This window comes from Oryctolagus cuniculus, chromosome 3, assembly GCF_051225735.1.
Source record: "Oryctolagus cuniculus isolate XC-2025 breed Fujian yellow rabbit chromosome 3, ASM5122573v1, whole genome shotgun sequence".
NCBI classification, from domain to species: Eukaryota; Metazoa; Chordata; class Mammalia; order Lagomorpha; family Leporidae; genus Oryctolagus; species Oryctolagus cuniculus.
In genome coordinates, this window is record NC_142869.1 from 164,087,538 (window position 1) to 164,102,162 (window position 14,625).

The 14,625-nt window shown below is 42.5% G+C and overlaps 1 protein-coding gene across 2 annotated transcripts in view; it reads left to right on the forward strand.

Annotated features, from left to right (window-relative positions):
* Positions 1 to 14,625, forward strand: part of SND1 (staphylococcal nuclease and tudor domain containing 1) — a 407,933-nt gene that overhangs the window by 143,020 nt on the left and 250,288 nt on the right. For both annotated transcript variants that reach the window (XM_002712078.6, XM_089328543.1), the window contains exon 11: positions 12,701 to 12,790. In XM_002712078.6, the coding sequence (XP_002712124.1) occupies positions 12,701 to 12,790 (90 nt within the window). The remainder of the gene's footprint in view (positions 1 to 12,700; positions 12,791 to 14,625) is intronic.

Sequence of the window (14,625 nt, forward strand, 5' to 3'; positions counted from 1 at the left end):
TCCTGCTGTCTTTCACAGAGAAAATTGGTTTCCTATTGTAAGAGCTGTACTTTCTCTTCTTCTGTGCTCCTCTGGCGCTGTGGGAGGGCGTGTGGCGTATCACTGTGTTGGATGGGTTTCCTCTGGCGTGTCGCCTGTACTTTAAGTAACAGGGTTGTCTCTTTTGAGGGCACTGGCTCTCCATTTTTAGCCTGAGTTCGAAGGGTAAGAAATGTGGGAGAAGATTTCTCCATTACTAGAAAACATGCTTTGGGGCCAGCTGGTTAATTATGAGCTTTCAGCGAGAAAGAAAGTAGTGCCAAAAGGGCAGAGGCAGTTTGTGGTGTAACCAGCCCTGTTGCTCTTGGTGATCATGCTGTGCTGGTTTCCACTGCCTCTAAGATGTGCAGGCTTGCTTTGGTCTTTGAAGGATTTTTTCCCCCCATTCCTATTTCCCTGCCACGTTTAAACTCTGCTTTTTATTTGCAGAGTTTCAATGTCCTTTGCAATGAAGTTTTCCCTTTTAACATTGAGTCACCTGTCAATCTTCGTTCCTGTTAGCTAGGTAGAAAGAGGCTCTCCCTTTGCCCATTTGAATAGCATATGAGTGAGTGAGTGCATTTCAATTCAGCAGACTTCATGTCTGTTGGTATCCCTGCAGGTTATTCTTCCCAGAACAAAGGAAGGGATCTGGGATTCTTCCCTACCCTTGCCTTTTCTTCTTTTCTTCTATCTTAGCCACCAAAATCCTCTCCTGGCAAATGCCCTCACTCAGGCTAAGTTTATTCTCAAATCCAGGGTTTTTTTTTGGGGGGGGGGGAGTTTGGATGTTGACTCCTTTGATTCTACATTGTGGAAATTTTATTTCATATTTCACTTTTTATTTCATGTTAATATATTCGTGCGGAACTGTCAATATGAGATACTATTTGTATATCAGTTCAGCTTTGCTTGAACCCAGAGTGGTATTTTTCTGTATTTCTGATTAGTATTAACCACATGTACATTGAGAGTGTAGGTTTTCCAAGATCGCAAGTAACAAAAGGCATTATTTCCAGTTTATAGCTGGAGAGAGCAGAGTACATTGCTTTGTAGTCTTAGCCAGGTGAAAAGAGAGCATACTGAGTATTTAGGTTTTCTCGAACATTACACACAAACTACCAAGCATAGTAGTATTGGGTCACCACTGACAAAAAGTCTAGATATTGCTTTAATATGCTTCCTAATCTCTATTCATTAAAAGCATAGCTTTGTGTTGTGCAGAATCGTATTTAGTTTTTAAAAGTAGCCTGGAGGTATGGGAATAGTTTGCATCCAAGTAGTGCAGTGGATCTGCTGGCAGTGCCATGAAGCCGCGTTGACAGATACTACTTCTCCCCCGCCTGGTGAGAAAATTCACTGGGATTTATTAACCAGTTCCATTTACTCCCATAATCTCAAGAGCTACAGTTTGAGATGTCAAAAATAAATCTTTCAGATAGGCCTTTCTGCAGTCCCTATTTTCTTCCGTTGGTGCGTTGGCATTTCTGGGAGTGCGGCACTGTGTTCGGCACTTTGCAGGTACTATAAGGATCTCTCACGTGGGTCTCCCTCATGAGGGCTGAGATGAAGATAAGACCTGTATGCAGTAATTACATTAGGATGGTTCAGGAATGGAAGTGATTAGGGCTGTAGCTTTGGCTTATCTCTTCTGTCTCTTGACATTTTAGCCCTTGTTAACATCCATGTTAGATGTTGTAAAACTTCCGCAGCCTAAGTAGCTTTCCTTAATAACACTAAAACGGCAGATTTGATTTTCCCATGCAGTTTATATTTGCTGAAACGTTCCTTGAGTGTACCTTAATTTGCATGAATATTTCTAGCCCTTTTCTGTTTTTTAGAGCCAGGAGCTTCTTCCAGGTCTCCCACGCAGGTACAGGGGCCCAAGGACTTGGGCCAACTTTTACGGTTTTCCCATGACATAGCAGAGAGCTAGATTGGAAGTGCAGCAGCCAGGTCTTGAACTGGCGCCCATATGGGATGCTGGCACTCCGGGCGGCGGCTTTACCTGCTATGCCATAGCGCCGGCCCTGCCTGGTAATTCTTAAGAGGAAACTTAAGGGCTGGTGTATGCACTGGGTTAAGGTGCTGCTTGCTACATTGGGTATGCCATGTTGGAGTTCTGTTTGAATCCCGGCAGTCCCCCTTCCAATCCAGCTCCCTGGCAGTATGCCTGGGAAAAGCCATGACAGATGGCTTGAATACTTGGGCCCCTGCCATCCACATTGGAGAACCAAATGGGATTCTTTGATCCTAACTTAGGCCCAGCCTGGCCCTGAGTGTTGGCGACCATTTGGGAAGCAAACCAGCAGATGGAAGATACCTCTCGCTTTCTCTCTGTGTATGTGTTACACTCTGTATTTCAAGTAAATAATCTTAAAAACAACAACAAAAATAGGAAATGGAGACCCTTTGTTTTCTGCTAGAATCACTCTCTTGAGCCCAGACATGTATTCTGTAGATCAACTCCAAGCTGCCCACTTAAGGTTGATCATTCGCTGCCTGGAAATATTGGAGGTCTCGATCAGGTGTTTGGCTTTTAGGAGCACTGAAGTAGAGTGTTGTTTTTCTCATTGATCTGATGCCCTTGCCGTCTCATTATCTCAGTGTTGCTGGCTGGCTGAATCTTTGGGATTCCCATGGGGAAGGAAACACTGACTCAGTTCCCACATGAAGCAGATTTTGATTTTCTGAGCTCTTTGCGGGGAGGAAAAAGTTGTTACTCAGTTATGTGCTGGCAGCCATGTCTGTGCAGAGAAAGGAAGAACAGGCAGGGCCAGGGCTGCAGTCTTTTGAGTCTGGGTTTCCTTCCAGAAGCCTGAGCACTGGTTTCTGTTTCCTGTGAGCCTTTGCTTCCTTCGGCACTAAGGGCTGTGAGAGGGGTGATCTTATTCCCCACGCTCTCTCTCTCCTGCTGAAATGTCTGCAAAGGCTCCTCAGATGGTGTGCTACTTGGACAGTAGCCTTGGAGCCCTTAGAGCCCATAAGCTAGTGTTCTTACTGGCTTGCAGAGTCCTGGCGGGAGAGTCTTGGCTCCTCCTTCCCCACCACGCTCCTTTCTCTCCATTATTTTCCTGTCTCCATCCTCACTGCATCTGAGCAATGAATAGCAAGTGCTTCTGAAAATGTTCTTAGTTGGGCTTGTATCACTGGAGAGAAAAGAGCGGTCCCTGTAGATAGATTTTTTTTTTCCTCCTGTGTTAGTCTTGAGAGTGGTACTTTGATTTTGGCATGTGCGGGTTCCTGTGCAATACAATCGTCTACCATGCACGGGAGATAATGGGTCAGCTCTTCCAGGACTCGAGGCTGCCTCATTTGCTTTGTATCTGTCCTTCTGATGCTCAAAAACTGTTCTCCTGCTGGCAGGCTGCCAGGACACGTTGGCAACCTGGCACTTCCTCCTGTTTTATGCAGGCCATTGGCGGGGAAGGAGGGAGGTGGTGTGCATTCTTGCTATTTCCTGGGAGGGTCAGGGAGGGCTGCTCTTGCAGAACCATGCATTCAGGCTGGCGCCATGGCTCATTAGGCTAATCTTCCGCCTTGCGGCACCGGCACACCGGGTTCTAGTCCAGGTCGGAGCGCCGGATTCTGTCCCGGTTGCCCCTCTTCCAGGCCAGCTCTCTGCTATGGCCCGGGAGTGCAGTGGAGGATGGCCCAAGTCCTTGGGCCCTGCACCCCATGGGAGACCAGGATAAGCACCTGGCTCCTGCCATCGGATCAGCGCGGTGCACCGGGCACAGTGCACCGGCCGCGGTGGCCATTGGAGGGTGAACCAACAGCAAAAAGGAGGACCTTTCTCTCTGTGTGTCTCTCTCTCTCACTGTCCACTCTGCCTATCAAAAAAAAAAAAATGCATTCCACATTTGGTCTTCTGTCAGAAGTGAGGAATATCTGGAAGTCCTGTTTTTTCCACCGCTGGTAGAATGCTTCCAGTCGTTTAGCAGGTACTGAATCAGCCACTTGTTGTTAGTCTACTTGTTTATTTATTAAAGACTGACTTATTTATTTGAAAGGCAGAACAGAAAGGGAAGGAAGAAGGGGAAGGGGAGAAAGAGGAAGCGGAGATAGGGAGAGATAGAGAGAGCTCTTCCATTCACTGTTCACTCCACAAGGATTGTAACAGACAGGGCTGGGCCGGGCCCAAGCCAGGAGCCAGGAACCCCACCCTTGTCTCCCACGCAACACTTGGGCTCTCTTCTACAGCCTCCCAGGCACATTAGCAGCAAGCGAGGTCAGAAGTGGAACAGTCCACACTTGAACTAACACCCCAACTTGGAATGCCAGCTTTGCAAACGCCTGCAGCTTAGCCTGCTGCACCACCATTCCAGCCCCCTTATCTGCTTATTTTTATTGAATCATTTGCACATTTGTCAAGCTTCTCAGTATGCCCTTCTGGCCTTTCTAAACTTCTGATCATCTTTTTTTTTTTTTTTTTTTTTTTGGTGGCTATCTGCTTTAAAAAAAAATGCAGCGGCCACATCTCTTGAAGTTTGGCCCACAAATCCCTTGCTACTTTATTGGAAAATGTTGATTGGAGGCAATATCAGTGGACCTACTGAATCAAAGTATCCAGTGTAGACCTGGGAGTCCATGTGTTAATAAGCTCCTGGGTGATTCTTAGGTGTGCTCAGACCTGACCACCACTGACAGGTTGCTTTTGCCTTTTGGCAGTAACAAACCGGGAAAGTATATTTTCTGGCCCACCAGCAGTGAGGCTCTGGGACGCTCAGGATCAAAATCCCAGCTCTGCAGTTAACTAGTTGTATGACATCATGCAGATTACTTAAGCTTCACTATCCTTTCCATGAGATGGAGATTATGATCATTATAAGGTAGCATTGCCATCAGCATTAAGCCTTCTTGTTAGGGTTGTCATAAATGGCTGTTATTATTATGCCTGAAATTCTAGTGCTTTTCACACTTGTTAGCTTGACCCTTACGCCAGGGATCAGGGGCAGAATTGGGCTGTCATACATTGTTCAACTTATCAGGGTAAAAAAAAAAAAAATAGGTATCTTGCATAATCGTCCCCTTCTAATACCATAGCTTTAAATTTTTCAGATAGATTTAATATTTATTCTTTGCTGCCTGGGAAGTGTGTGAAATGTATTGCATTGCTGTGAATTTTGCATTACCCAGATCATGTCTCTGAAAATAGATTGTTTACTTTTCAGAGATATTCTGAGTGGAGAGTATAAGATAGAGGTAATTGGAAAATAGCTTTTATTTTTTTTGAAGTAGCAGTTAAGGAGATACTTGGATATATGCAACCTATATGTATGATCCCTAGATATATCATAGATGGGTATCTTAGGAACGTACATGCTATCTCACGTTTGGTTACAATTTCAGATCTTCTCAGCTGCTGATTTAGTGCTTCTGTGGTATGCCTTACAAACCAGAGAAATGGTCACTATCCCTGTTAGATTCTCTCTCCTGGCTGCCAAAGGTATTGAAAGTCCTTGATTGTAAATACACCCAGGGCATGTGGCTATATTCCGATTTTAATCTCATTCAAATGGAAATTGCAGTCTTTGTTTATTAAAATGACATGAGTGGCAGGGCAACTGGGATGAGTCCATTATTTACTGTTCAAAATTTTATCCATATTAATCTGATCATGTCTGTTTTTAATTCAACAGTCAGTTTTAAGATCTTCATGGATTATAATTCTGCTTGGTTACATCAATTAATGTATTATTGTTTGAGTCTCTCTCAGATAAAGTGATACTTGTTTTTGACCTTGTGTCAGTATCATGTTTATGGTTAAATCATTCTCTGTGCCTCATGAAAGGACGCTTTAATGAAAACGTATCATTCTTCTTTTTTATTGAAAAAATGGAATATACTGCGTTTTTTCAGGGGAAAAGAATGGCCACTTATGCTGAAGACAGGAATAAAGGCGGGATTTTGTGAGGAATAGGCTGTGATTGAGACTGCCTTTCCTGAAACGTTACTGTATATTTACAGAATTATGTAAAGAGCTTCTGGGTTCTTTTTTCAGATTTGACTTTATCCCCTAGTTATTTCAGATCCCTCCCTCTCCCGTCCACCACCTGCACTCCTGGGCCTGCCCTCAACCCCATTTCTTTCTCCTACTCTGTTTTTCTCCTCTTACCTTTCCCATATAAGTAACCATTATCTTTTTTTTTTCATTTCTGTGCATTTTTTATTTTTCTGCTTGCATAGCTCTTTAAATTGTTTGTGTCCGTTTTTAGTCTGTATTTGGGGGTTTTAATATATCATTCTCGGCCGGCGCCGTGGCTCAATAGGCTAATCCTCCACCTTGCGGCGCCAGCACACCGGGTTCTAGTCCCGGTCAGGGCACCGGATTCTGTCCCGGTTACCCCTCTTCCAAGCCAGCTCTCTGCTGTGGCCCGGGAGTGCAGTGGAGGATGGCCCAAGTGCTTGGGCCCTGCACCCCATGGGAGACCAGGAGAAGCACCTGGCTCCTGGCTTCGGATCAGTGCGGTGTGCTGGCCGCAGCGGCCATTGGAGGGTGAACCAACGGCAAAGGAAGACCTTTCTCCCTGTATCTCTCACTGTCCACTCTACCTGTCAAAAAAAAAAAAAAATATATATATATATAAATATATCATTCTCCAACTTTTTCTGTTCAATTTTTTTTTCCAAATTTCTTCATTGTTGTGACTTGCTGTAATTTTGCCTTACTGCTGTGGATTCCATTGTTTAACAATACCATACACTGTGCTAACATGGACATTGTTACAGTTGGCTTGCATAGGACAATTGTCTAGGTTTATACCTTTTTTTTCCATTAAAATTATTTATTTATTTGAAAGGCTGACTCTCTCCCTCCCTCCCTCCCTCTCTCTCTCTCTCTCTCTCTCTCTCTCTCACACACACACACACACACACACACACACACATCTTCCATCTGCTGGTTCACTACCCAAATGGCCGCAACAACCATGTTTAACACGATGTCCCTGACCAATCAGCTGGATCCAAATTCACTTTCCTTCTGGTATGGGCAGGCAGATAAGATTAAAGTAATTGATTCATGAGCTGAAAAACCACACTGCTGGCACCCCCTGCGCGGTCTCATGTCCAGACCTGATCTTACCTGCATATTCCCACTACATAGCCACTGCCCCTTGGAAGTGAATAAGTGTGTGGAGTGCCAGCGCCTGCCCCTTGTTTACCCCCACGCCTCCTGGCATGGGCGGCTTTTTGACCGCTTCTCGTGCCTGCTCTCCTTCCTGCCTGTGCTCTCTCTCTGGTCTACTCCCTGGAGAAGCCTGGCATGCAACTCCAGGCTTAAATTTCTAAACCTCTTCTCCCTTAATTTATAAAGTCCCCCCTTTCCCATATATTTCTCTCCCTCTCTAAATAAATGCTATAACTGAACCATGTTGTCTGTTTCATTTACAAATAGTCAATATTTAGAATTCTTATCTAAATTGACAAGAATCCTCAAGATATTGATATGAAAATAATTAATAATTTTAAAATAAATGTAAAAAATTTCACTGCCATGTCTTCCAGATCAGAGTACTGTGAAAGGTAGTTTCCTTTTACAGTTAGAGTGCTTGAGGACGCCCTCATACTCATTTTCAGTCTCTGGAGTTTACACCCTGACACCTACATGCTAACAACTTCCACATGCATCGTTCAGATCAGTTCCAAACTCCATACATGTATATCTGACTTCCTTTTTTAAAAAAAAAAAATATTTATTTGAAAGGCAGAGTGACGCACGCGCACACACACACACACACACACATCTCTGCTTGGCTACCTGACAGCTGAAGGTTGGCCTTCTAGGCGCCTGACTTCTTGGTAGTGCCCCACCCCATTGTCTGCTCTTCCTATGCCTTTTCCCATCTTATTGTCTTTCTGTTGCCTCAGATAAAAATCCTTGGAGTCATCTTCGATTCCTCTTCTTTTACATTTCACGTGCCCTCTAGTATATACTTTCAAAATATTCTAACCACTTCTTACCTCCCTCACTGCTGCCACTTTGACATAACCTGCCACCATTTCCTTCCCACATTATCATGGTTCAGCTTCCATGGCCCACCCTTTTTTTCTTGTTACTATGTCTTGTGTTCTCAACCTAAAGGTCAAAGTAATTCTTTCAACTGTGAAGTCAGATCTGTGCCTTCATCTCTTACCACGTACCCTCCTGCATTCTGCGCTAACCAATGGCATCTTTGCTATTGATTGAACCCAGCAGGCATGCTCCTAATTTGCATTGACTGTTCTCTTTGCCTTTTTGCAGATGACTGGACAATCCCATACCTCTAGTGTCTTTGCTCTGACCTTTCCCTGTGTTTATGAAGTCCTTCTAAAACATTTTAGATGTGTTAACCTAACAATATTTCTGTCCTTTCCTAAAATTTGTTTCTATTCAGCTTTACAAAATCCTGCATTATCTCAAGACCATTAAGTTTTATGGCTCTAGTTTTTAAACTTAGCTTAAGGAAAATTAAGCCTAAACAGGGGTTAAGAATCCAGACTTGATTGGAGGTCCCTTTCATGCCCTACAAATGACCATTGGTCCCCCCCCCCCCCATTTTTGGCAAATAGCCAAACATACCTTTGTGCCAACCTGCCAGGTGTGTTTTCCAGTGCTGGATGTGGGTGTTGGGTCTCCCTTTGGTGAGTGCAGATGATTGCTGCTATCTCTTCCGTTGCTAATGTGAATCACTGCAGGGCCCACATGCAACGTCATTTCTGAGGATGAACAGTGATTACAGCACGTATTGGTTTGTATATTACCCACCCACCAGATAGAGGAAGCATTCTTTTCTGTTTTTATTTTGGAAAAAATTTTTTCCATGTAAATTAGAATCTAGACATTCTCTTTTTGCAGGCAAGATTCAGCTAAAGTCCTGTTTCTCGGAATTCATCCCATTCCTCAATTGCCTCTTAGAGGTTTCAAAGGCTTTTATGTACCTGGTAATTTGGAAGAATTGCTTTTATTTTGTGGTTTCTTAGGGACTTCTAATATCTCTCTTGTAAGATGTTTGCAGATGTCAATAGCTCCTGGCTCTGAAAGGTTAGAGTAGCAAGATCATTCTGTTCTAACTTGTGATATCTCTTTTTCTGCTTTTGCAAGTAATTCTTCCCTCGGTCCATGAGAGGCATATAATCAGATTCTTTGCTTGCCCTGTTTTGTATTGGGGTGGTTTTAGGTATATCATTTATTCTGCATCTTTCTTTTGAGGATATTTTGGCTAGCCCAGTCCATTAAAGTGTTTTAAAATGAAATTCTTGTTAGACAACCATTTTCACACATTAGGTGTCCCTCATTCCCTGATCTGCATTTGAATGCTTGTTTGAACCATATTTCTTTCCTTCCATTTGATTTGGGGGTTCGGGTCAAATGGCATTCCATTATGCCTGTGTGGAATTTCAGAATATGAGTGTTAAGTACGAAAGTTCAGCTTCCCTAACAAATCTTAAGACTATTTATGGGAAATGCAGGGTTTTTTTTTTCCAGCTTATTTTTAAAATGTTCACTTATGCTTTTGTAATCATACAACTACCTTTTGTAAATAGATTTTCTTTTGCTGTTTGGTGAATGTGAACACATTGGCACTTCTTTATTCCTGAGGGCTTTTTCTGATAACCATTGATTTTGTCTGTATTAAAAATCCTGTTCAATACTGGCATCTGACATCTCCTGCCTATCCAGTATTCATTCAAATTATGTCATTGGATATCATCACCAACTCTAGTTTGGGACTTGTATGTTAAACCTGAATACTATTTAATTCTCTTTATATTGTGACCCATTATTTTCGCTTGGCTTCCAGTTTGTATCCATAATCCTGTACATTTCTCCCTTGGGTTACCTAGCATTTCCCTATACCAGGCAAGTCTCACACATTGTATTTTCCTTATTTCCTACATGGAAGTCCTGGATATTATTTTGTTCCTTTAATGATTCTCATGTTCAATGTTTGTATCTTAAACCAAACTTGGCCACCTAATTTTTTTCTGTGTAGAGTATGTGTGTGTCAGTGGAGATGGGTGGAATTGGTTTTTGTGTTCCCCTATGAAAGAATTCAGGTGTGAGACAGAGTAGTAAGCAAGGCAGTAAGGTTTATTGGGGTAGGGCATCCATCAGAATGGATGGACACCTCTCTACTCATTGTTATCAGACTGGGCAACCCAACTGTCACGGGGCAGAGGGGCCAACCCTAGGGTGCGTGTCTTGGGGAAGGATATAAAGGCTACTTAACCAGTTTGGTGCTGAGAGAGGATTCTCCGGGGTAGCTTTCCTTGGGAGTAAGGCTGAGGACACCTGTGAAATGGGTATAGGTGAGACTTTCTAAAATTGTAAAATACTGGGCTGCTTCCAAGGTGAGCTTCTGCAGATGCTTGGTTTTCCTCAGGCCCCTTTCACACATGAGCTAATTTCTGCCTTCTAACCTAACATATGGGTTCCTGTACCTCATCTGGGAGAAGGAGGTGTCTTCCCTTCCAACGAGAGCTCTGGAAGAATGAAGTAGAAGACAGGTCAGTAATGAGTGTCAAGCTCCAATTTCCTTGTAGCAGAAAGAACTATATGCATTCTGCTACATGAATTTCTTGGTCATACAGTGAATTTAAACGTTTATGTGAAGTTAGCACTGAGACTTAGCTAGAAATGTCTATTCTTGAGTCCTTGAAGTTCTGTTGAAATTAGGATGAGTTTAAAATGGGGTCATTAAAATTACACATATGATTGAGTATAGAGAGAATTTAGAAGTACCTTGTTCTTGTCACATTCATGGTATTACCAGTTCAGCTGACCATGACCGTGAAGGATAGGGATGGGAATCCCTGGTCTATGTTGAACTTAGGAAGTAGTCCATTATTTCCCTCTTTCTTTCTGTAGATTTTTCTATTACTGTTTGGATCTTGGAGATTCCCAAATCTGTATAGTGCTATTATCCTAGCACACCTGATCTTTACACCTCATACTTTGTTTCTTTTGTAGCCACTTAGTCCAACTATAATTGTTGAGTCTGTATTGAAGGCAGGTACTTCACTGTGTTCCAGGAAGTTACCAAAAAACAGATGGATAGGGTCTTTTCTTGGAAATCAGAGGCTGTTGTGGGAGTAATCATGCATGCACAGACAATATCTTATTCTGAAAAACACATTTTCCGTTCCTGCACACTGCCAAAAAGGCAAATATCTTTTGACTACGTACAGTGTTCCTTGTAGCTTAGTACTGGACTCCTGTGCTTTGATCCTGTCCATCCTCAACATTGTTTGTTCCTGTTAATCCATTCCTTATATTGATTCCCATCTCTCTCAGGTTTGCATCCATTCCTGTTTGTGTCGCCGTCATTGAGTTGTTTCTCTCTCACAGTCTCAAAATTACTTCATTTAGACAAGCCATGTTTTTGGATAGAGTCAGGTCCATGAGATCAGGAAGTAACTGTATGTGAATGTGCATATCAATTCCTTCTTACTTTTACTGCTTTTTCTATCCCTCCCACCCCCAACTCTTATTATTTTCTTCCCACTTCATGCCGATCCTCAAACTCACTTTAAGTCCTGCCTTGTCATGAAATGTTTCCTGATTGCTTCTTTCTTTCCACTTCCCTGAATTCCTAAAGCATGTAGTCCCTAGTCTATATCACATAATTTAGCTCTTGGGAAAATTTTGTGGTATTGCTATGAGGAACCTTCAAATGTTCATCGAAAATGTATATTATGAAAAATCTATGTATGAATTTCAAAATTCTTTGTATCAAAATAAATGTATCTTTGGCTTGATTAATTAAATTTATTTGGAGGGTAGAGACCTAGACTGAGAGACAGAGAGATTTTCCACTTGCTGATTCACTCGCAAATGCCCAAAATAGCTGGGACTGGGCTAGACTGAAGCCAGGAGCCAGTAACTCCATCTAAGTGACCCATGGCTGGCAGAGATCCAACCATTTGGACCATCATCTGCTGCCTTCCAAGGCATATTAGTGGGAAAATGGATCAGAAGCAGAGAAGCTGAGACTCAAACCAGAACTTTTACCTGGAGTGTGGAAGTCCAAAATGGCAGCGTATCCCACTATACCACAATGCCTGCTCCCACAGTATTTTATTTTTTTGAAAGGCAAGGAGTGAGACACACACACGCACGCACGCACGCACACACAGAGAAGAGGGAAGAGATTGAACTTCTGCTCTGCTCATTCACTCTCCAAATGCCTGCCCTATTTTTGAAATTTTTGTAGTAGCTTTTTTTTTTGAGCTCTGAATATTTTTTCTGTTACTGTAGTAGACTTAAAAATTTTTGATTCCAGAATTAAACATCCCATTAGAGAATGTTTGTATGGAGCTTACTGTTGGTTGGTGCCCACTGTAGGTATTTGGAGTAATAGAATTAGGTTTATGGTGTATCTGTAAATAGTTGAATGATCCTAGTTCTTACTGAGCTTCTTGTATGTTACTGTTTGCCTAGCTCTTTTCCTTTTTATGACCATTTTGTCCCCATTTTGGGTAACCATAAACATTCCATTGCTTATTGTTAGCCTGCCATGGCATGCTAGGGGGGTAGAAGTCTATTTCTAATCAATTATTTCAAGCAAGTATTTATTAGTTGTTTATTCTGATTATTATTTCAAATAATATTATTTCAAACAAAACATTCCAGTGTTTTGTGCCTCTGTGTTCATTTTTTCTTTTTCATTCCTGATGTATTATTTTATTTTGTTTTTAGGATAAAAACAAGAAACTACGTCCTCTGTATGATATTCCTTATATGTTTGAGGCCCGGGAATTTCTTCGAAAAAAGCTTATTGGGAAGAAGGTAAGTCATGAAAGAAACATACTTGGGAGTAGTTGGACTTCACCCTAATCCTTTGGAGGCTATTATTCTAAACCAGGCCCTTTGCCAGCAAATGACAACTCCTCCACCAAGTCAAGTGGAATCACTTTGATATGAAGAGAGGTGTGTCTGTGTGTCAGGAGTGGTGCCCCTTGGGAGAAGTTTAAAATTGGGGCCCTGACCACAGTTTGATTGCCAATCCTCTCACGGCAAATTCCAGGCTCAATTCCAGTTTCAATAATTGCATATTGCCCCGAGCTCCATTCACTTGGCTGTCTTGTTCTCTCAAGCCACCTTTATTAAATGGCTGCTGCTATGGGATTAACTGGTGAGGAGTGTTTGCTGCTTTTTAAAAATTTCCCTCCCTTGGAGTGTAGGTTGGATGTCGAGGTGGGGAAGGTGGGCCTTCTGGGATTGGAGCGTGCTCACTGGAGTGCTTTGTGGTGTGAATGCTCCATCTACTTCTGCCTTGTAAAACTTCCTGTGGCCTCCATGGCAGGAGTTGTGGGAGCCTTTTCTGAGGAAGGGGTGCAGGCTTTCTGGTAGTTCCTGTGCAGATCTTTGTGGTGCAGCACACTGACCTTGGAGTCAGTGCAGTAGCTCTGGAGTGTATTTCTTGGTGTTCTTTGTTAGAGCGTACCCTTCTATGATCAGTGACAGAATTTGCCATTCCTGGACGCTGATTGTGAGCCTTGAAGCATTACCTTGGTTTCCCTGACATCACTACACTAAAAGTTCTGGGTAGTTCTTTGTCTCATGGATGAACAACAAAAAGAACAGCAAAAGAATGGGATCATTCCTGTGCTGGTGTTTGAGGGAAGGGCTGTGTGCGGTTCACCGTTTGCTTACTTTGTTTCAGTTGGTATTCTGGGAGAAATACTATATTTTGGGTCAACTTTTATTGTATCTTGACTAAAGTAGAGGCATTTTATCTTTTTGTTCGTTTTGCCTGGCCTTAAAAGAATTAAAGCCATATTAGCATTCTTTACCTAAGCTATTGATATTCTGACAAGTTTGATAAGGCTCTGGCCTTTGAACTGATGGCAAAATAGTGTATCATAAATATAACAGTTACCAATGTTATTATGTACCATAGTCACTAGGATGATGAATTGTAGCAAGAGATTTTGAAGTCAGAGATAAGATTAAATTGCTAATTTTGAAGTAGAAAAACCAAACTGGATTCCCTGAAATGACTATTAAATCTCCTCAGGTTCCTTCAGAGAATAGGCTCGTTTGTCATTCTATAAAACTTGACAGGAAGCTGTATTCATTCATGAAGTGTTGAGCGAATGATGGCTCTAAGTCTCTTTCACTTTGTAGATCTCCTGTTATCTGATCTGATGTCTAACATCTCTATTTCAGCAAGTTGATATGACGTCACTCATTTATTGGCTCATAAACAACTGCATATATATAGGCAATCGAAAAGTTCCCTTCCGAATGTGAATTTCTGCTGAAATCCATCCAAAATGACATTGAAAGGAGTGACAGTACGTGTTTGATTCATGTGCAGCCAGTAGAGTAGATTTTGGCCTCCACTTGCTTTCCCTGGATATTGCCCGCTCCTGATTCTGCTTTGTCCCTGGAACATAGATCAGAGCGCATGGCGGCAGCTGCTGAATTGTCCAGGATGGTTAGTCCAAGGGTCTGCTCTCAAAGACTCCCGTGCTGGGCCATTGTGAGTCCTCTATCACAGCACAAAAGGGCTGACTTCAAGTGTCAGATATGGTGCCCATTCTTGAGTAATTAGGTTCCTTCTGGATGGGAGAAGCCTGGATCATTGGTTCTTTTTGTGCCCAGGTTTTGTCCCCTAC